At 45.3% G+C, this 22363-nt stretch overlaps 1 protein-coding gene across 5 annotated transcripts in view; it reads right to left on the bottom strand.

Moving 5' to 3' along the window:
* Positions 1–3231, bottom strand: part of Fermt2 (FERM domain containing kindlin 2) — a 73947-nt gene extending 70716 nt beyond the window's left edge. For 2 of the 5 annotated variants that reach the window (XM_070033191.1, XM_070033180.1), the window contains exons 1-2: positions 1943–2092; positions 1441–1606 (exon numbers count right to left, since the gene is read on the bottom strand). In XM_070033191.1, coding sequence (XP_069889292.1) covers positions 1441–1597 — 157 coding nt within the window. In that variant the 5' untranslated portion in view covers positions 1598–1606; positions 1943–2092. Of the gene's footprint in view, positions 1–1440; positions 1607–1942; positions 2094–3148 lie in introns of those variants that run through there. The other 3 variants (XM_070033171.1, XM_070033162.1, XM_070033202.1) reach the window with 3 other exon arrangements.
* Positions 3232–22363: the final 19132 nt, after the last annotated feature.

The following is a 22363-nucleotide window of genomic DNA, read 5'->3' as shown; positions in this document are numbered from 1 at the left end:
TCAGTCACCTTCAGCAGCTCCTTTTCAGCCATATTAAAAAAAAATCTTCCTAAAGACAAATATTTTTATAAAGTCTCTTTATCACATATAAGGCAAACTGATACAAACGCTTGTTCCCATTTAAAACAGGAAATGCAAATTACATTTGATATTTTCATCATTAAATAATCTCATGCCAGTGCGTCCATAGATATTTCAGCGACTAATTATCCCAACCAGATAAAACTGTTAACTGACAGTTAATTTGTTAACTCAGCAAAATGTAATTTTCAAAAGGGAGGGAGGGAGGACTCTCCCTGGAGCCTACCAAGGGGCAGCCCTAGGGAGGAGACTACCCTGCAAGGAGTTTTCCTTTAGTCCTTCAATAATTAAAAATTCCCTTTAGGATCACAAAGAAGGTCCACTTAAATGAATTCTGTAAGCCTTATCAGATTGCTATTTCAAACAATACTCTTAGTAAGAAATACATTCCCTGATAACTAACTTCTCTACTTTTCCTAATTGGCTTGAAGAGTTAAGTGCTGTTTAAAAGAAAACAGACAACAAAAACAGCCCAAGAAAGACAATCCCATACATACTACCTTACCACAACTACATTATACAGAGAAAGCTTTAGAACCCCAAGAAAGAAGTCCCCCTGAGTAATGACCTCCAGATTCATCTATTTGGTGGATCTTTCCTGGTGAAAATACTTCCATTCATCACAAAATATGTGTGTGTGGGGGGGGGGGGGAGGGAATGTTCTTAAGACTGTAAGCTATCCTACCATTTAACACCGGGTCCGAAGGCAGCCCGAATTAGTTCGAGTCGCCTTGTAGCACAGAGTTCGTTCTCTGGCTTGGTATTAGTATAAAACGGAATGCTCGAAATAGCTGACTTCCGAAACGCACCACGGAGACCCAGTTGGCCCCACAGTGCCCCACCCCGGGGTAGGAGTGGAGGCCGGGACGTGTTTTGTATTTCTGAATGCCGTCCCGTCACGTACAAGCAGACACTCCAGACCCGTGAGTGGCACATTTTCCAGTTCGATGGCGCACTGCCCTCCACACCAAGCCTCACCCACACCGGGGGGCGCGCCGAGGGGACGTGGAGCGTCCCCGATCGCAACACACCGTCTCCCCCGACCCACCCCACCCCACCCCGCACGGCTTCCAACGGCAGGATCGGCCGCGGAGAAGAGCTCAGGAGTCCGCCCGCCTCCCTAACGGGCAGGCTGCACTTAGGAAAACCCTGAAGAATGGAACCGAACAGATGCCAAGGGGGACAGGTCTCCCGGCTTAAACATTGCCAGATTTCCCTTTTTTTTCCTCCAGAGCCGGGGACGCGAGGCGCGGATCCGCGGCGCCCCCCCCTCCCCGTCGACGGCCTCGGGCCCCCGTCCCCTCCCCCCTCCCCGCGCTGCGGGAGTCGGTGCGCGGACGCGGTGAGGGTGCTACTCACCGAGTTTTTCCACCAACTTAAGCATCACCCCTCCGATGTGCACCTCCCCGGTCACCCGGAGGGTGACGTCGCGGTTCAGGTCCGTCACGTGCACACTCAGTTCCCACGTCCCGTCCGCGTAGCAGCCATCTGGCATCCTTATCCCGTCCAGGGCCATGGCTCCTTCCTGCGAGCGTGGAGGAAATGGCTCTCGTCAGCGTCAAAGGAAGACCAATCCCCCCCGAGCTCGCGGCGTGGGCCGGGAGAGGGCGGAGGACCCGTGCCAACGCCGAGGGAGCGAGGACCGACCAGCGGGCTGGCGGGCGCGCCCGGGTCCCGGTCCCGGTCCCAGTCCCAGCCCTAGACCCGGCCCCGGCCCGCGCGGCCCTCTGCGGCCCCGGCGTCGCCTGTGCTACACAGCCCGCGCCTAGCGGACCTCGGCGGCTTCTCCAGCCGGCCGCAGCCTGGCGCCCGCGGCTCCCCGCCCCTCCGGCCGGACCTCAGCCGGGCCCGGGTGACTCACCGTGCGCTCCGAGCGCTCGGGGTACGGGGCGCGCGCGGCAACAGGCGGGCGCGAAGGCGGCGGCGACCGCGTCCTGCTCCACAGCCGGCGAGGCGCACCGTCCCAGCCCGGCTCGAGTGGCTAATGGAGTCCCGTCGTCGCAGCCCCTCGCCTGGCTCCCCGCGCTCCACCCCTCTCTACCCGCCCCTCCTTCCCAGTCCACCCGGGCTGGGCGCGTCCGCTCCCCCCCCCCCCCGCCCTCCTTCTCCTCCTTCTCCTCCCCCCCCCTCGGCCCTCAGAGCCGCCCCGCGCTCCGCGGGCCAGGAGGAGGGGGGCAGCGCGGCGGGGCGGGGCCCCGGGGCGGGGAGGGGTCGGAGGGGGGAGGAGGGGCGGGGCCGGTGGGCGCCGGAGGCCGCGGCGGCAATCTCAGCGCGCTGCCCTTTTATGGAAGAGAAGGACCCGGCGCAGGGATGGAATCCAACATCCGGGCTTTGGGCGGCGGGTTCTGGGGAGGGGGAGCGCGGGGAGCGCGGGCGGCCTCTCCGGGGACGCGGCTGGCCGGCGGGGCGCGCCGCAGGTTAGCGGAGCGCGGGGTGCGGGCTGGGTGCGCCCCCCCCAAGGGACGGTGCGTCCCCTCGCTCCCCACAGTAGGGTGGACGGGAGAGAAGGGGGCTTGTCCGTGAGAAAAGGCCACAGGAAATTCCCAGGGCCGGGACGATGGGGGGGGGGTAGGGGGGGGATGCGGTCTTCCCGCCCCCTTCCCACCCCTGGAGCGGATCCAGAAGTGTCCCCGTGGTGAGGGGCGCCGTCTCGCCCCCAGGAGCTGGAGAGAGGATTGGGGTGGTGCACGAACTCCCCAAAGTCCACGCAAGCTCCCTGAGCACCCCCACGGAGGAATGAGGATCCCCCCGAGGGAGGGGAAGCGCCCCAACCGCGCTGCCAGCGAAGCCCGGCACCGAGGACGGAAGCCCCCACCCGAGGCGACTCCGGGGCGGCCTCCCACGTCTTCCTCCCAGGGAGAAGCCCTGGCTGCGGTGGCTGGGCTCCCAGTCGCGTCCTTCGGCCTGGACGTGCCCTGCGCGCGCCTGTGTGCAGCCCCTCCTCCCCCGGCCACTGGGAACCTCAATTGTAGATGGAGGGACCTCGTGGACCCCGCCACCGCCGCGCTCGGAAGGGATTCCACTCGCCCCGTGCCTGCAGGCCCAGGGGAGAAGGGAAGAACTTTACCTGTGGCGGACTGGCCGGGGATGATGATCAGCCCGGTTCCTTGGCCTCTGCACAGTGCCTGCTGCGCTGTGTAGACGGGACTACTCACAAGCAGCAACCCAGGCAGACTGCCTTACTAGCAAATGCACGACTCCAAAATATCCAGGGCAGGAAAGACTCCCTAACAGATACCGCAAAAGATGCCCGTTTTCTAAGTCGCTTGGTCTCCAACTGTCCCAACCGGGCAAATAATCCAGTGTTCTTGCTCCACAGCTGGAGGGTAGAGCCTGAAGAAAGCGGGTGGGACTCTTAAGTGAACACAGTAAAATTTAGTCAAAATGCCAGAGGTTTGGCACACACACACACAAATAGGAGAAACCACTATAGTGAATTTAAGCTAGTCATCATGGAGAAATTGATGCGTTGTTTCTAGTCTTGCTGCTCTCCAATTATTCCTACCCATGAATGTTCCAAAGCGTTCATGGACGCACAATATAATTGTCTAAGAAGGAAGAAGTGTTTATGTAAATTATGATGTTAAAAGAACATAGACTAGGGTGAACAAATGCAGCAAAGGTACTCACTAGACACTATGTTGAAAATATACAACTTGTGGATGGGCTTGGGTGAGAAAAATTGGGTGAGGGGAAGGGGTGATATTGTCCAAAAAGAAATGTACTCTTTACCTGACCTATGTGACTGTAGCCCCTCTATACATCGCCTTTACAATAGCAATTAAAAAATTTAAATACACAGAAAAACGTAATGAAATAGGGAAATCCTTGTGAGGGTAAAAAAAAAAAAAACTACATGAAGCTATGAAATCAAGAGATTATCTGGTTTTAAATATCAGAGAAAATCCAGGCTCAAACCTATACCCCTAGCTACTTAGTAGGCTGAGATCTGAGAATCCTGAAGCTAGTCCAGGCAGACAAATCTGAGACTTAGTTCTAATTAATCAGCAAAAAGCCAGAAGCAGAAGTGTAGCTCTAGTAATAGAGTCCTGTCTTGAACAAAATAAACCTAGACAGAGCACCAGGCCCTGAGTTCTAGACCCAGTAGTGGAACTCATTTAAAAAAAAAGAAAAGAAAAAAAAGCTGGAGGCTGAGATCTGAGGACCAGGACTTGAAGCCAGCCAGGGCAGGAAAGTCCATGAGACAAGGTCCACAGCTACCTAAAAAGCTGGACATGGAGCCGTAGGTCAACTTTGAGCAAAAGGTTCTAACCTTGAGCAAAAGGGGCCCTGAATTCAAGCTCCAGGAATAGCGCGCACATGCACGCATGCGCGCGCGCACACACACAGACACAGACACACACACACACACACACAGAAAAAAAGAGGGAAAGAAACTCACCAGGAGCTGGGAAGGTGGCTCAGTGGTAGAGCGCTTGCTTTGCAAGCCTGAGGCCCTGGGTTCGATTCCTCAGAACCACATAAGCAAAAAGAAAAAAGCCGGAAGTGGCTCTGTGGCTCAAGTGGTAGAGCACTAGCCTTGAGCTGAGGGACAGTGCCCAGGTCCAGACTTCAGGCCCCACGACCGGACCAAAAAAAAGAAAAAAAAAAAAAAAGAAACTCACCAAATGTTAAGAACCCATCTTGGGGTTGAAATCATGAGAGGTTTATTTTTCTCATACTCATTTTCTATAAACTCACAAACCACGTTTAGGGGTTTTCTATTACCATCAAGCTTGGCATCCAGTGTCACAATTTCTCTGTCCATGCAATTGCATTCACCATGGCAGAGTGGCTAAATCAGCTGCAGGACTCCTGGGTAAGGATATTTAGAGGTTTCCTTTTGTGTTTTTAGTATCCACAAATAAAATTGAAGTTCTTTAAGAGCAGAGATTTTCAATCCTTTGCACTGTACACACATTATGAATATGTTGGAACAAGAAAAATAGAAAAACATGCCAGTACCACATCCATACAGAGTCAAAGAATCTATAGGTTTATCCCATGGAGAAAATTAGAAGAAAATTTATTAAAAAATAGAAGAAATTTACACTTTAAAGTTTTAAGTATTTCTGCCATCTTATATAGCAACGTATAAAGGATTCATAAACATGATAACACACATTATGTTTAATACAAAACAGAAACGAGATTGGGGGTCAGAGAATTAGAAGAGTAGGCTAGGGATTTAAAATGGGTCTGGAAATGAGTTTCAGAATTGCACTGTAATGACTTGTGCATGTACTCCAGTAAGCTGGGAATAACTGCAGCTTCTCAAATTGTGTATGTGTGTCTGTGTTGGTAGTGGGGCTTGAACTCAGGATCCCCACTTTTGTGTAGCTTTTTGGCTCAAGGCTGGCACTCTACCACTTGAGCAACACTTCCAGTTTCTGCTTTTTGCTAGCTAATTGGCCATAAGAGTCTCTTAGATTTGTCTGCCTAGGTTGGGTTTGAACCTCAATCCTCACAACTCGGCCTCCTGAGTAGCTAGGATTAAAGGTGAGAGCCACAGGTACCAGCTTCAAACATGTGTTTATAAAACCAAAAACCTGCTGGTGCTGGTGGTTCACACCTGTAACCCTAGCTACTTAGGAGGCTGAGATCTGAGGATCTCAGTTCAAAGCCAGCCTGAGTAGGAAAGTGCATGAGTTCCTTGTCTCCGAAAAAGCTGGAAGTGGAACTGTGGCTTAAGTGGTACAGTAGCTAGCCCTGAGCAAAGGAAGCTCAGGGACAATGCTTAGGCCCTGAATTCAAGCCCCAGGATGGGGGCAGGGGGGCGGGGGAAAGAAAGGAAAAAAAAAAAAAAAAGCAAGCAAGATGTTTAAGCAGTGTATGCACCAGGAGGCAGTTAAGTACCACAGGAGGAGTATAGATCAGGGTGGGCACAGCTGTTCCCTTCAGGCTTTGGTTTTGAGCATTTCAAGCTGTTGCTGCTTTGAAGATTAACAAGGAGCCAGTTCTAAACCTCTGAAGCCAGGAATGTTTTTGTTTTTTGAGCTTATCAAGTGAGGTCTTCGAGTGCATTTCTTAAATATTTACTTCCACATTCTGTTTCCAATGTATTTCATGCAGGACCTCATCAGAAACTCCCCCACCCTAACTAGGCCCCCTAAGATGATGTGATACTTATGGTACTTACATCATACTGAGAAGTAGCCGACAATGCCAGTGTTTGGAAGAACAGCTCACGCATTAAAAGCAGCAATATCCAAATAAGGTGCCAAGCACTGGACTTAGATTTAGACCAAATGATATCTCACAGAGCTGCAGTCAAACGCAGCCCTGGGTCATTGTAATCCTCAGATTGACTTCAGCTTTTCCACTGAGCCTCTTGGTTCTATTCTCTAACACAAAATTTCTAAAAGGTTTGAACGAAGAAAAGAAGTCAGAGATAAGAGAAAGTATGCTTTTTCATATGCTTGTGTAAAAGGGGCTTAAATTTGTAATAGGAAGTCACAAAGGTGAAATGTCATGAATCATTCCTGTCAAACACTAGGTGAGCCTCATTCTTCTTGCCAAACTCGGCAAAACTGATAGTGAGAAAGAATCATGGGAAGTAGGCTGTGACTTCTGAGTGGGAAGGAAGCTTACAGAAGCACTTGGCGGGAATTAGTAGAGATTCCTTGTAGAAATCAAGAAAAGGTAGGTATGGGTGGCTCACTCCTGTAATCCTAATCCTACCTATTCAGGAGGGTGAGATCTGAGGATTGCTGTTTGAAGTCAGTTGGGGCAGGGCAGTCAGTGAGACTCTTATCCTCAGTTAACCAGAAAAAAAAAAAGCCAGAAGTGAAGCTGTGGCTCAAGTGGTAGAGTGCCAGACTTGAGTGAAAAAGTAAGGGACGGTACCCAGGCTTTGAGTTTAAGCTACAGTACTCACACAACAACAATGAAGGAGGGAGGAGGAGGAGGAAGAGGAAGAATAAGAAGTCAGACTAACCCCTTTGAAACCTTGGCTTCTTAGGACATCAAGGAATAAGTAACAAAAGGAAAATTAAAGGAATTCTATTTCATCAAAATGTTAGAGTCTAGGAATGTAGCCAGCCCATTGCTAGGGCACTTGCCTGGGGAATGCTAGCACTACAAAAGTCAACCAACCATATTATTTTGAGGAAAATATTTGCAAATACTATATCTATTAAGGGACTTGGATCTAGAGTAATATAAAGACCCATTAAAACTTCACAGTAACCCAAGACAAATAATTTAAAATAGGCAAAGAACATGAGTAGATAGAAGGCATAAAATTGGCTAATCTGCACATAAAAACACACTTGAGCAGTATGTTCTGGTGGCTCATGCCCTAATCATAGTTACTCAGGAGGCTGAGATCTGAGGATTGTGGTTAGAAGCCAATTCCAGCCAGGAAATCTTCAATTAATCACCAAAGAGCTGGAAATGGAGAGCTATGGCTCAAGTGGTAGTGTCAGCTTTGAGTGAAAAAGCTAAGGGACAGCTCCCAGGTCCTGAATTCAAATACTAGTACACACACAAAATAAGATACTTGACATCATTAGTCAACAGGGAAATGCAAATCAAAATCTCAGAGAGATAGCACTTCCTCTCCACTGGAAATACTGGAAGAAAAAATATGACAATGGCAGCTAGATCTGGAGAAACCTCCATTCTTACACATTGCTGAAGCAAAATGGTCAGTTCTACTGTAAACCAGTTTGGCAGTTCCCTTGTAAAGTAAACATGCTATGGTCAGAATGTTCATGTCTCCACTGAATTCCTGTTGAAACCTTCCTCTCTAGAGGATGGTAGTAAGAAGTGTAGATTCCAGTTAGATCATGAAATCTCTCCTTTGATTATATCACTAACTCTCTTAAAAGGGGTGGCAGGCAAAACATTTTTTACTCTTTACCTGACTTCACTGTAACCCCCTGTACATCACCTTTATAGTAACAATAAAAAATATTTACACCAGGTGCTGGTGGCTCATACCTGTAATCTTAGCTACTCAGGAGATCTGAAGATCGAAGTTCAAAGCCAGTCCAGGAAGGAAAGTCCATGAGACTGTTATCTCTAATAAACTACTCAGAAAAAGCCAGAAGTGGCACCATGGCTCAAATGGTAAGCGCTAGCCTTGAGCAAAAGAAGCTCATGGACAGAGCCCAGGCCCAGAGTTCAAACCCCAGGACCAGCAAACATAAAATAAAATAAAATTTAAATAAATAAATAAATAAAAAGAACGGGGTGGTGGTGGTGTAAGGTGCACAGCTAGAACACAACCAAAAGGGTGCTCTCAGCAGACCCAAAGCTGGACTTCTCAGCTTCTAAAGCTGTGAGAAATAGATGCTTCTGTTTATAAGCATCCAATTTAGTGTTATTTTGAAGCCTAAATGGATCAAGCATCATAGGACCCCCTAATTTTACTCCTAAGTATACATTTGCAAGAGGATTGAAAATATACATAAAACCTTGTATCCATGGGCTGGGGATGCATGCAACTCAATTGGGGGGGAGCACTTACCCTGGGTTTGATTCTCCAGCCTGGAAAAAGCAGACAAAACAAAATAACCAACCAACCAACCAAATAACAACAACAACCCACATAACTTAAAACCTTGTGTATGAGAAATATTAGGATAGACAAAACCAAAGACGTAGAAAGTAGATTTGTGGCCATCAGGAGGGGGGTGAGATGTAAAAAGAGAGTGGGCAATAGTCCTAATGGGTGCAATGTTTATTTGGGGGGTGACAAAATATTCTGCAATTAGTAGTGATTGTTGCATGTTTCTGAGAAATCTCACTGAATTACAGTAGATTTTGTGGTGTGTGAATTATGCCTCAGTAAAGCTCTAATTTAAAAGCAATGATTCATTTTTAAAAAATGAGAAGGGAGAAAAAATAAAGGCTAGATTGTGAAGCACAGATCCATTCTGAGGTCTGGTATAGTGTGGACTTCGAAAGGTCATTAGCACAGATACCTCATAACTGAAATCCTAGCTACTCAGGAGGCTAACATCTGAGGACTGTGGAAGCCATCCAGGACAGGAAAGACCATTAGTCTTTTACCTCTAACTAACCACAAAAGCCAGAAGTGAAACTGTGGCTTAAGTGGTAGAGCATAGCCTTGAACTAAAAAGTTCAGAGATAGCACCCAGACTCTCAGTTCAAATTCTAGTATAGGTGCGCATGCGCGCATACACACACACACACACACACACACACACACACACACACACACACACACACACACACACACACACACACACACACACACACATTATTAGCAACCTGGTGCTGGTGGTTCATACCTATAATCCTAACTACCCAGGAGATGTTTGAAAGCTTCCTGAGCTGACAAATTGGAGACTTTGATCTCCAATTAATCAGGCAAAAGCTGAAAGTGGAGGTGTGGCTCAAATGGTACAGCACCATTGAGCAAAAACCAAGTGATCACACAAGGCCCTGAGTTCAAGGCTTAGTACTGATGCATGTGTGCACGCTTATTCACACGCTTGCGCTGGCGCACGTGCACTCGCATGCGTGCACACACACACACACACACACACACACAAGTTATTAGCAAAGTGATGGGATGTTTTATGGAGAGGAATGTTTTATGGGATTATATGAGAGGCAGAAGTCAACTTGCTTGCTTCCCAGCCAAGAGAAAGAAGGAGGAAATGCCAGAGAAATGATGGAGAGAGGACAGAAAGTTACACTCTGAGGTTGAAACCCTAACACCATTTGACGGTTGCTGTATGGTAGGCTTCCATGTCATAAAGTCAATGTCCAAAGATTAATCTAGTAATATGTATGTATGTATGTATGTATGTATGTATGTATGTATGTATGTATGTATGTATGTATAGATAGATAGATAGATAGATAGATAGATAGATAGATAGATAGATAGATAGATAGATAGATAGATAGATGCATGATGAAATAGGTACTAAGATTCAGAAGCTTGATTTGGAATCTGTTCACAACTTAGATTGAGAAAGAAAAAAATACAACAACTAAAACACTTTAACTGGTATGTTAAATAATAGAATGAGGTATGTAGAAGATTCCAAAAGGATTATTATTTTAAAAAATCTCCCAGGCAGATGCTGGTTACTCACACTTGTAATCCTAGCTACTCAGGAGACTGAGATCTGAAGATCACAGTTCAGGCAGGAAATTTTGTGAGCCTCTTAGGCTCTTGACTCTTAGACTCTTGCTCCAATTAACTATCAGAAAACTGGAAGTGGATCTGTGGCTTAAAGTGGTAGAAAGCTAGCCTTGACCAAAAAGATCTCAGGTCAAGCCTCATAACCTCAAAAAATAAAATAAACAAGCAGAGTATTTGTAATGGTCTTTTTTTTTGTAATGGTCTTTAAATGTGCTATGCTTTAAATGTACCTTAAATATCCTCAAAATAACCCTGAGGGTAGTAGTAGTAGTAGTAATAGTAATAGTTGTTACTATCCTTATTTAATAAAGTTAACTGATGGCTACATTTGTTATCTAGATATATAAATTGTTATAAATCAAACTGCTGGCATTTGCAAGCATTGAGATTAGAATTTAGGCCTAAAAAAGTGGTTAGAAATCCTTCAAAGTTTTTATATTTAAATGACCAGGAGAACAGGGGAGCAATGAACTGGAAAATGATATTTGTAGATGCTGATTTCAGGGATGAGAGAAAGATGAGGAAATTTTATAAAATGTCTAACTGCTGCTGCTGGAATTATATCCTACAGTAAAACTAAGAGAGAAATTAGATATATAAGCCTGGTGATCTTGGGAGCGGATCAGAAAGCACTGGGAAATCAGTACACAGGTGAGCTATAAGGAATGGCTCAACCCCCTCATTGAGACTAGGGCAGAAGCAGGAAGAAAAGTCATCTAAGGTAACAGAAGGATCAGAGGGGGAAAAATCAGGTTAGTCCAGTAACAGGCAAGGAAAGAAAATAAAGGGAATCAATTTCAAGAAGGAAAAGATTGTGGTCAGCAGTATCGAATGATGCAGAAGAGGACAACAGAGACTGGTGACAATTACTGTTGACCTTGAAGAGGACAGTTCTAGAGTTCCAAGAGGTCCTGGGCAGCAGCAAAACAAGAAACAAGATTGTAATTTGAAGGGACAACAGAAGCAAAGATGTTGCCCACCCAACCCTCCCCCCCCCCCCCCAAAAAAATAAAAGAGACCTGAGCATAAGACTCTGGACAATACAAGGAGGAAATGATTGCTTAAAATCAAAACCAAGATTTCTCATTGGGATAATTCCAAAAGATATGAGGGAAATTGGAGTGAACACTGCCAAGCCAGTAGAAATACACAGTAATTTGCAAAGACAGGAAGGGTTAGTGGGAGGCTCTGAATACCCTGTAACAGTGAAAAGGCTGTCAGGATAGAGAAAATTGAGGTCTAAATGTATTTAAACAAATACCATCAATATTAGTCTGTGAAGAGGGTGGGGCTGGTTGGGTTATTGTGCTGCTCAGATGAACGCCCTCCAGGAGGTCAGATCTGGGTGGGGATGTAAGAAAGGAAGGATGTGATCGAGAAAGATTATCTTGGTTCAACTAGGGCAGAGATTGAGAGGCCCATAAGGGAAAGTCAGTGGTTACATCATAGGTGCAGAGGGCCCATACTACAGGTGTGCTCAGGGTGGGGTAGGGAATCCACTGGTCTGAGACAGCCAGTATGGCCAATGCTGTGTGTCACTGGAAGGACACAGGCCAAGAGGCCAGTTTCTACAGCTGCTTCCATCCTATAATGCAAAACATTACCCCAATTAGAGTTTGTTTGTTAATAAATATTCTAGGCCTCCCTGCTGATTTTACTGGGATTGTCCAGTTGGTTCCTTCTAGTTTCTGGTGGCAGGTAAACTCTTAACTCCCAACCCCCATTCTGAGAATCAATTTCTACCTCTTGCTCTTTGTATTATAAGGCTCTTTTCAAATGCATACAGTCTCTATTCTATCCAAGCCAGAAGTTGCAGTACCACTAAAAGAGCCAAACCAGAAAGTCACCAGCATTTCCAATTACCCTGGGGCCAACTCAGTCCAACTTGACAGGACAAAAGTGCTTTTATCAGCTAGGTCTTAAGAAGGTATTCTCAGGTGACAGAGAACTGGCCAATAGCTGAACATTGCCATCTGGTGCCTGGGAGGTGTCATTGTAAATCTTCTCTCTCCCTTGAATTAATTTCCATTAATAGCTCATGAAGAATTTATTAAGCATTGGAAATGGTGTAAAACAAAAAGAAAAACAAAAAAACCTCCTGGTAGAAATTCAGCAATATGGATAATGTTTGCAAGTCTGTATAGTAAGTGAAATAAGCCAGTCACACTCGCACACACACAAAAACAAATAACAGATGTGGTCCAGTTATATGAGGTACTTAAGAGTAGTCAAAATATGGAAAGGACATTTAGAAGAAGGTGGTTTTGGATGGGCTGGGAAGGGGTGAGTGAGATGTTGATAGAGGTGACATTGATCAAGACATGTTTTATTCATAAACTTCTTTGTTGAATGACAAATCCACTGTACAACTACTTAAAGATAATAATTTTTGCCAGGTGCCGGTGGCTCACGCCTGTAATCCTAGCTACTCAGGAGGCTGAGATCTGAGGATCGCGGTTCAAAGCCAGCCTGGGCAGGAGAGACCGTGAGACTCCTATCTCCAATAAAACCACCAGAAAACCGGAAGTGGCGCTGTAGCTCAAGTGGTAGAGCGCTCGCCTTGAGCTGAAGAGCTGAGGGACAGCACCCAGGCCCAGAGTTCAAGCCCCACGACCGACAAAAAAAAAAAAAAAAAAGATAATAAAAAGGTTTCCAGGGGAGAGAAATTGGGGGTTATTGGTGGGTAGCACAATATTATGAATGAATTTAACTGTAAACTGAAAAATAGTTAAGGAGGAAAATATTACATGTTTTACCCCAATAAAAACTGGATTTTTTTAAAAAGCTGTGTGCCAGTGGCACATACTTGTAATCCTACCTATTCAGGAGGCTGAGATCTGCGGATCTTGGTTCAATGCTAGCCCAAGCAAGCAAATCTGAGGAAGTCAGATTAATTTCCAACTAACTAGCAAAAAGCTGGACGTGGAGGCATGGGTTAAGTAGTAGAGCATTAGTCGTGAGTGGAAACCAGGTGAGAGTGTGAAGCCCTGAGTTCAAGCTGTAATATTGGCACAAAAAAAAAAAGTTGAAAAAAGCTGTTCACTTGGGATCCAGTCTCTCTGTAGGATTGTCTTCTTGGAGATACCCTATTCCCATATGACTCATTTTTCCTGCTGTAGCTAATTTCTCCCCTTATTTTTAGGTCATTCTTCTTGTCCTATTCAAAAACTCTACTATCTCTAGTTCCAAAACATAGAAAATAAGCTGTCTTGATTACACATATCCCTCCACTACCTATTTAATGCAATAGTCTTCTTAAACAAATAAAAAACCCCACTCACTTGGGATGCGTATGTGTAGGATCCCTATGTCTTTAATTCTAAATTACCTCCCACACTTAGGCCAGGCCTCTAAAGCAAACAAGAATTTATGCCTCTTGGACTTAAAAATAAGTGTTTTTGATCTGAAAGTAATGAAGAAGCAGTAAATGACAGAAAAGATCTCTAATCTTCCTTTTTGCTCATGATAGCAGAGAAATTCTGCACTGGAAACAAAGTCTAACTCTTGACTCACACTAGAGCCTAGATGTGATACTGGAGGGAGGATCCATTCGTTTTCTTCCCACAGTTTCTTATCCTTTGAAGTCTAAAACAGCTTTCTTTCATCCTGTCAGTTCTCAGCTATCTCTCCCCCTCCCCCTTTCTCTCTTTCCTCCCCCTCCCTCTCCTATTTATATTTTCTCTCTTTTCCTCTCCGCAGCAACCCCATTCCCCCCCCCCCCATCTATCTGTCATCTTATCATCTGTCTTTCTGTTCCCAGGAATTGAACCTGTGCATGCCAGGCAAGTGCTCTACCACTGAGCTATGCTCACTACCCCACTCCCACCCCCCCCATCCCCCCAAGCCCTCTGGGTTGGGTGGAGGTGGGATATTAGCTGTTTGCTTGTTTTGTGGTACTGGGAATTGAACCCAGGGCCTTAAGCTTTGCAGAGAAGTGCTCTATTATTCACACCACAACACACCCCTGTTTGTTCTATTTTGAAGATGCCATATAAACTAGAGTTCTCAGTCACCACTTGGAGTTGTTTAATTTGAAGTTTTTCCCACATGATGGGTACCATGTATATTTATAGACGTGTTCTTTTCTTTCTGTCTGTGTGGTGCGTGTGCCTGTCTGTGTGTCTGTCTGTCTCTGTGTACCAGACCTGGAGCTTGAATTCAGTGCTGTCCCTGAGCTTTTGTGCTCTACCATTTGAGCTATAGCTCTACTTCCGGAGTTTTGTGGTTAATTGGAGATAAGGGTTTCACAGATTTTCCCTGTTCAGGCTGTCTTTGAACCACAATCCTCAAATCTCAACCTCTTGAATAACTAGGATCACAGGTGTGAGCCACCAGCACCTGGCATACCATACTCCCCCCCCTTTTCTTAATCTATTCTTTCGGGGGGAGGTTATGGGGCTTGAACCCAGGGCCTAGGCACTGTCCCTGAGATTTTTTTGCTCAAGGCTAGTGCTCTGCCTCTTTGAGCCACAGTGTCACTTCTCGTTTTCTGGGGATTAATTGGAGATAAGAGTCTCATGGACTTTCCTGCCTGGGCTGGTTTTGAACGGCGATCCTCAGATCTCAGCCCCCTGAGTAGCTAGGATTACAGGAGTGAGCCACCAGTGCCCAGCAATCTATCTTTTATTATAGGTGTCCCAGCTAAGAACTATCAGATGTTAAGGAAAAATCACTTTACTTCCTCAACCCTTTTTAACACTTTACTAATTTTTTGGCCAGTCCTGGGGCTTGAACTCAGGGTCATATTCTGGACATTGCCATATCCTGTTTTGTTTCCACCTGTCTGTCCATTCTTCCTTGTTGGCTTTTCCTGTAGCTTAGCTTTAAATTCAGCTTGCTCTAGAGCTCTGTCTAGGACCTGTTTTGTTTTCTGCATACATGTCCTCTCCAGCTAATCTCTTCCTATCTTTAGGCTAATTAAGGTACTATAACTGAAAACCCCCAAGATTTTAGCCCAGATCTGTCCCTTGTGGCTCCAGAATTACAGATCCACCTGTAACAGACACGTTGAACTCTTCTTGCAGTGGGACTCAGAGCTTTTTCTCTAATATCTGTTCCTGTTCCAACATTGTTCATCTCATCAAGTGTTACCATTATACCTATTTGCTCAAACAAACAAACAAAAAATCAGCCCTGATTTTTCCACTTCCCTGAACTGCCTTTCTCCAGTGACTAATTTAGCACTGAGTTCTGTTAGTCTGTCTCTAAAATGGATCCAAATGGATTCACCTCTCTCCATCTCCACCATCCCTCCCTAGTCTTCCCTCTTTATTCAGTGGCTCCTAATTGCTCCATCAACTCCTCCCCCTCCAATCCATTACCTAGTCCAGTATCTAGGATAAGCCTCTATCTCAATACTTTACTCTCTTCTTAGGAGCATCAGCAGCTTCATCGCACTTAGAATGAAACTCAAAGTTTTTACCACAGCTTGAAAGACCTCCCATATTCTGACCTGCTCCACTCCTCTGACCTGCTGGCTGTGTCCATCAGACAAAACCCTATTTTTCCATCTTAGCACATACCACTCTTCTTGCCCTGGAACTTCTCTGTGGCTTTCTGTTTCTCAGCTCAGAACTGTTTTACTTCCAGTTACCTTCTATCCTTGGCTACTTTTGTTTGGTATAAGACATCAGATATTTGAAATGATCACATATTTGTTCATTTATCTCCATGCCCTTTCCATCATTGGAGTGTGAGCTCCTTTAAACAGAGGAACTCCAGGTACATGCACTCTTAGAAGGCCATTAGAGCTTAGACTAGGAGTGACACATTGCTGTTTCTTGGGCCCACTGGTGCAGATACTAGTGCGACATCTTTGAGAGCTGAGCCATGAGCAAGTGTATCATTGTGCAGAAGTGGCCTGTTCTCATCTTTCCATTCACCTCCACTGTCCTTCAGTAGTCCTTCTGGCTCCTGCCAACCTACTCCTATTTTCCACTAACTGAAATCATCAGGACATAGGCCTCTGACATACTCTAACAGACATCCAAACCCCTTGTGCCTGCACAAGATGTCCTCTTGTCCAGCAGGCAGAATGGGTGTTCCTGCTCCCATCAGAGCATAGTCTACCTGAACCTGCATCCCCTTCCCCAGGTGTCTCCATCCATCGGAGCTTCAGATTCCCTAAGAGTCTCCATCCATTGGAGCTTCAGATTCTCTCCTTAACACAGACTTTTATTGGGGGGGGGGGGTCTGATTGTGGGGCCTGAACTCTGGGCCTGAGCGCTGTCCCTCAGCTCTTCAAGGCTAGCACTCTACCACTTGAACCACAGCACTACTTCTGGCTTTTTCTTCTTATGTGGTGCTGAGGAATCGAACCCAGGGCCTCATGCACGCAAGGCAAGCACTTTACCATTGAGCCACTTTCCCAGCTCTTAACACAGACTTTTGTTCCTGTGTTAGTACCAGGGCTTGAACTCAGGGCTTCAAGCTCTCATTTTGGCTTTTCCCACTTACACTGGTGATGTACCACTCAGGCCACTTCTCCAGTCTAGTTTGTTTTCTGGTTAATTGGAGATAGAGTTCGTTGGAGTTTTCTGCCTGGGCTGGTTTTGAACTGTGATTCTCACATCCCAGTCTACTGAGTAATTAGGTGTGAGCCACTGGTGCCTAGCCTGACTTTAAAAAAAAATAAGTTTTATTAATGCTTATACATAATGGGGTCGCAGAAAATAGCTTGGCTATAATTGAAGAGACTGGACACAGGCACTTATTTCTCTGCTGAGGAAATAAGGAAACAAAGTTGCAGCTTGTTAAACTGTGTTTATGGGAAGCCACTGTTCATACTGAGCAAACCAATATGGAGTTACTAGAGTAAGAACCCATGGTTCTAATCAAACAACTTGAAATGTCAAAATGATTTTTCTAAAACACAGGAGAAACACACCACCATTAGACTGGATTTGATTTATCTGAAGAAGCACAAGGGCATCTCCTGTTAAAATAACAACAAAACCCCTTTGGGAAGCTGGGTGCCTGAGGCTCAAACTTTTAATCCTAGTTCTCAGGAGATGAGAAAAAGAAGTCTTCAAATAGAATCTTCTTCAGTCTTCAAATTAGATCTTTCTATAGCTAGATTATGAAGGTCACACTTGGGTTGGAGAGGCTATACTTTAAAAGATAAACACATAGCCGGGCGCTGGTGGCTCACGCCTGTAATCCTAGCTACTCAGGAGGCTGAGATCTGAGGATCGCGGTTCAAAGCCAGCCCGGGCAGGAGAGACCGTGAGACTCCTATCTCCAATAAACCACCAGAAAACCGGAAGTGGCGCTGTAGCTCAAGTGGTAGAGCGCTCGCCTTGAGCTGAAGAGCTGAGGGACAGCGCCCAAGCCCAGAGTTCAAGCCCCACGACCGACAAAAAAAAAAAAAAAAAAAAAAAAAAAAAAAAAAAGATAAACACATAAAATCAGAATTAAAGAAAAATAGGGGCTGGGATGTGGCTTAGTGGTAGAGTGCTTGCTTAGCATGCATAAAACCCTGGGTTTGATTCTTCAGCACCACATAAACAGAAAAAGCCGGAAGTGGAGTTGTGGCTCAGGGGGCAGAGTGCTGGCCTTGAACAAAAGAAGCTCAGGGACAGTTCCCACACCCTGATTTTCAAGCCCCAGGATTGCAAAAACAAAACAACAAAAAAGAAGAGGAGTAGTACTGCATAGAGAATAACATTGTTCTACAATAAAGTGAAGACAAATGAAGAAAAGGTTGTGAGACTCTTATCTCCAATTAGCCATAAAAAAAACCCTAAGTGGAGGTGTGGCTCAAGTGGTAGAACACTAGCCCTGAGTAAAAAATCCAATTGAGAACTTGAGGCTCTGAGTTCAAGTCCACAACAAAAATGAGAAATACCAGGTACTGGTGGCTCACACCTGTAATCCTCAGGAGGCCAAGATCTGAGAATCTGAAGTCAGCCCAGACAGGAAAGTGTATGAGACTCCCAAGCATCAATTAACCACCAAGAAGCCAAAAGTGGAGCTGTGGGTCAAGTGGTAGAGAGCTGTCCTGGAGCAAAAAAAACACCTCAGGGACAGTGCCCAGGCCTGCCCAGAACCAGCACCCCTCCCCCACCTGCACCCCCCAAAAAAGAAAGAAGAGAAAAACCCTTTGGGAAAGAGGACATAGTCTAGTGGTCGGTTAACTATGTTATGTTTAATCCCTCCCCAAATGATAATAAAAGATAATTTTTAACAAATTTTGAGAAGATTCTGGAAAAAGCTGTTTAGAGCTTTAATGTTTCTATTTGTGTATTTTTTTTTCAATTTTTTCTTTGACAAGCTTCGAATGAGGAGCTGTTGTAGAAATATGTGGGTAAAGTACTGGCAGACAAGGACCAAGTTACACACGATCATCCTGGTGTTGACTCTGCCTTTAATGAAAATGACAGTTCTTGTCTCCCAACTACAAGAGATGCCTTCCACCAGCAGCAACCTATGCCTTACTTTAGGCAGAAAAGGCACATATAGATAATTTTTCTTGTGCCGTTGACTCCTTTTTTTTCTTTTTTTTGGGGTCTGGTCGTGGGACCTGAACTCTGGGCTTGGGCACTGTCCCTCAGTTCTTCAGCTCAAGGCTAGCGCTCTACCACTTGAGCCATAGCGCCACTTCCGGCTTTTTCTGCTTATGTGGGGCTGAGGAATCGAACCCAGGGCCTCATGCATGCAAGGCAAGCGCTCTACCACTGAGCCACCTTCCCAGCCCGTTCGTTGACTCTTGGTTGCACTTAGCTCAACATAGTTCTGATGCAAAAGCAGCCAAGGCTGGGATGGCCAGTTCTGCTCCTTCAGAGCCTGCTCAGACAGGTCATCCGAACAACTAGCCTCACACAGCCAACCATTCCAGAACATCCCCTAAAATCCTGATGACTTCTGTAAATATATTCTGTAAATATATTCCATGGGGATCCATTGCCAGGGTCCACTTTCACTTGATAGCTGCTTCTTACAAAGGATCCTGAAGGGAGTGTCACACCTTCACCTTTCCTAATGTCTGGGCAGATTTGACACTGATGGTCCATTCCTTAGAACCTTCTCCTTGGTCTTCTATTGGGCAAAAGAATTAAACTTGTGCATTCCTGGGGCTCACACCTGTAATCCTAGTTACTCAGGAGGTTGAGATTTGAGGATCAAGGTTTGAAGCCGGCCTGGGCAAGAGAGTCCTTGAGACTCATTTCCAATTAACACCAAAAAGGCCAGAAGCAGAGCTGTGCCTCAAGTGGTGGAGTGCTAGCCTTGAGTGGAAAAGCTAAGGAACAGCACCAGGCCCTGAGTTAAAGTCCAATGCATGTGCGCGTTTGCATACACGCACACCTCAAACCCTATTATGGCCCAAGAGCCCTGATTGACTCCTGTGCACTCTGCTGGCTCCATCTTTTTATATGCTCTCTCCATTGGGCATTTCTTTTGCCACCTGGAATCAGATTTCCCCCTACCTCAGGGCTGTTGTACAGGGAGTCCTCTACCTAGATGGCTCTCGGGTCCCTGTGACCAATAGGATATTATGATTGGCAAACAGGCCCTGCTCACAGCTGGCCTAGACTAGTTCTTCTCAATGTGTTATCCCCAAGTCACAGCCTAATTGTCAACCAGAAAAAAAACTAGAAATAGAAACTTTCACCAGGTGCCCATGGTTCATACCTCCTAACTACTCAGGAGGCTGAGATCTGAGGGTTGCAGTTCGAAGCCATCCTGTGCAGGAAAGTCTGTGAGACTATTTCCAATTAACTACAAAAAGCCAGAAGTAGAGCTGTGTCTCAAATGGTAGGGTGCTAGCCTTGAGCAAAAGAAGCTCAGGGACAGTTCCCAGGCCCTGAGTTCAAGCTCCAGGACTGGGAAGGAAGAAAAAGAAAAGAAAAAGAAATACAAACTCTCAAACCTCATCCCATACCCTCATCCCTGGAGTTGGAAGCTCCAGGGTAAAGTTCTGAGATTGGTTTTGTTGAGACCTCCAGATGATTCACATGGTTTGAGACTTCTAGTCTATATGTAGCATCCATATAAGCTTCCTGGGTCCCCATTCCAGGAGGAGGCAGCAGGTGCTGGGAATTTAATACTCCTGGAGAGACTCCCTAACTAGTGAGGGATGGGAGTGATGGATAATGTACCGGCTTCTACCCGTGAGAGGCTTGGGTGTTTCACAAAGTCTCCCTATCTCTTGTGGGACAAAGTCCAGTTATTCAGTGGTTCATTTGCTCATTAGTGTCCCTCTGTTAGTATTGGTTTTCCTCCTGCTATGGGAGCAAGTTGTTATAAAAAGAGAGCCTGACCCTTGAGCTCTCTCTTTTTTCTTTTTTGTCAGTGATAGAGCCTGAATGCTGTCCCTAGTGCCACAGCACCACTTCTGGCTTTTTCTGCTTAGGTGGGGCTGAGGAATCCAACCCAGGGCCTCATGCCTGCAAGGCAGGCACTCTACCACTGAGCCACCTTCCCAGCCCTGCTCTCTCCTTCTTGTTTTGCCATGTAACTGTTCTCTCCCTGCTGGCCCAGGTTTCTGTCTTGATCCCACCCACCCACCTTGAATGCAGCCAAGGGGCTTCTCCCTAGATGCCAAATAGATAGGATCACTCAACTTTGAAACTTTAGCTTCGGAACTCATACGTTAAATAGACTTTTCTTTTCTTTTAGAAATACCCAGCTTCTGGTTATTTTGTTACAATAACAGAAAGAAACAAGATCTCTCCCTTTCCTACTCCTTAACAACACATTCTAGGATCACTTCTTAAATAAATCACTTATGCCTAAACCCTTGTCTCATTTACTGTTGTGGGGCAAACTCACACAAAGACACAATGGAAATACTCTTGTAAAGGATGCTTTCCTTCACTCCTGAATTATATACATTTACCCTGTTGTATGCTCTTTGTCACATTCATTTGAGTCATAGCATTTTTTACAGTCTATATAGTTAGGTTTTTGCTATTGCTTTGATTAATATATATCATCCCACCTGGATGGAAGATTGCCTTTTCTATATCCTCCTGCAATCTAGTTTGTCCTCAGCACCAGTGCCAAGCACAAATATAGACACCTAATAAATGTTGGCAGACCCAAAGTGGACAGATGAATAGGAACCTTTTATTCATGGCTTGTTCAAGACTTATCTGAGAAATCCTCAGGTGTTTGCCATCTTTGTGCGAACCATATTTCTGCATATTTTTCTTTTACATTCCTTCTAAGACCTTTACAAAGTCTTCATTATATGTGTAGGACAATGCCATTCTCCATGTACTACTACTTCTCTTCCTTAATTCTGAAATTTGTGTATTTGTTTATCTTTTAAAGTATAGCCTCTTTCAAGTTGTAGCCTTGAGCAAAAGATGCTCAGGGACAGTACCTAGGCCTGGAGTTCACGCCCCAGGACTGGCAAAAAAAAAATGTATAGTATCTCCAATTCAAATATAGCCTTAATAATCTAACTATAGAAAAGTCTCCAGTTGTAACAATGCCTTTTATCTTCAAACACCAATTTTCTTTCAAGTCAATGAAGGATATAAGAGAATTGTGGATGTGGCAGTATCCGAGTTTGAACTCAGAGCCTCACACCTGTTCATTCAGCTAGTACTCTACCAACTGAGTACTGTTCATTCAGCTAGTACTCTACCAACTATGCCTTCAGCTTGGCTTTTTGCTTATTATTTCAGAGATAATGCATCTCAAAGGTGTTTTTCCTCTGGGTTGGCTTTGAATTTTTATCCTCTGGATTGCAGCCTTCCGAGTAGCTAAGATTACAGGTGTAAGCCACAAATACCCCAGGTTTTGTGTTTTTGTTTTTGTTTTTAATCGGGTTTGTATTCTTGACCTTCTCATATGTAAAGGAGGTGGGCATCTGAATATATATGAAGTCATTTTTCACTTCTGAGAATTGTCAGGAGGATGTGGACTGCAGCTTTGTTGGCTTTCTACTTCAATACACTAAAAATAGATCCAAAGCTTTATCTCTAGCCCCTAAGAACCTGTTTCTTCAGGAGCTCTAAATAGCAGTTTGGAGCTTATGTTGTGTGGGTTTTGTTTCTTGGCAAAAATCTTTCAAATTAATAATAGAAAAGTCCCAATATGTCCTCCAATCTCTCCAGTCCCCAAACCAGAGCAGAATCATTTCCTACATTAGGCTCATCTAATGTTTTATCTGATTTAATTTTTAATATTTTGGATGATGACTTTCAC

The sequence above is a fragment of the Dipodomys merriami genome, unplaced genomic scaffold, assembly GCF_024711535.1.
Source record: "Dipodomys merriami isolate MVZ:Mamm:240054 unplaced genomic scaffold, mDipMer1.0.p SCAF_1, whole genome shotgun sequence".
Taxonomy (NCBI): domain Eukaryota; kingdom Metazoa; phylum Chordata; class Mammalia; order Rodentia; family Heteromyidae; genus Dipodomys; species Dipodomys merriami.
Note: the sequence above shows the minus strand (reverse complement) of the source record. Positions and strands in the feature narration are given on the sequence as shown.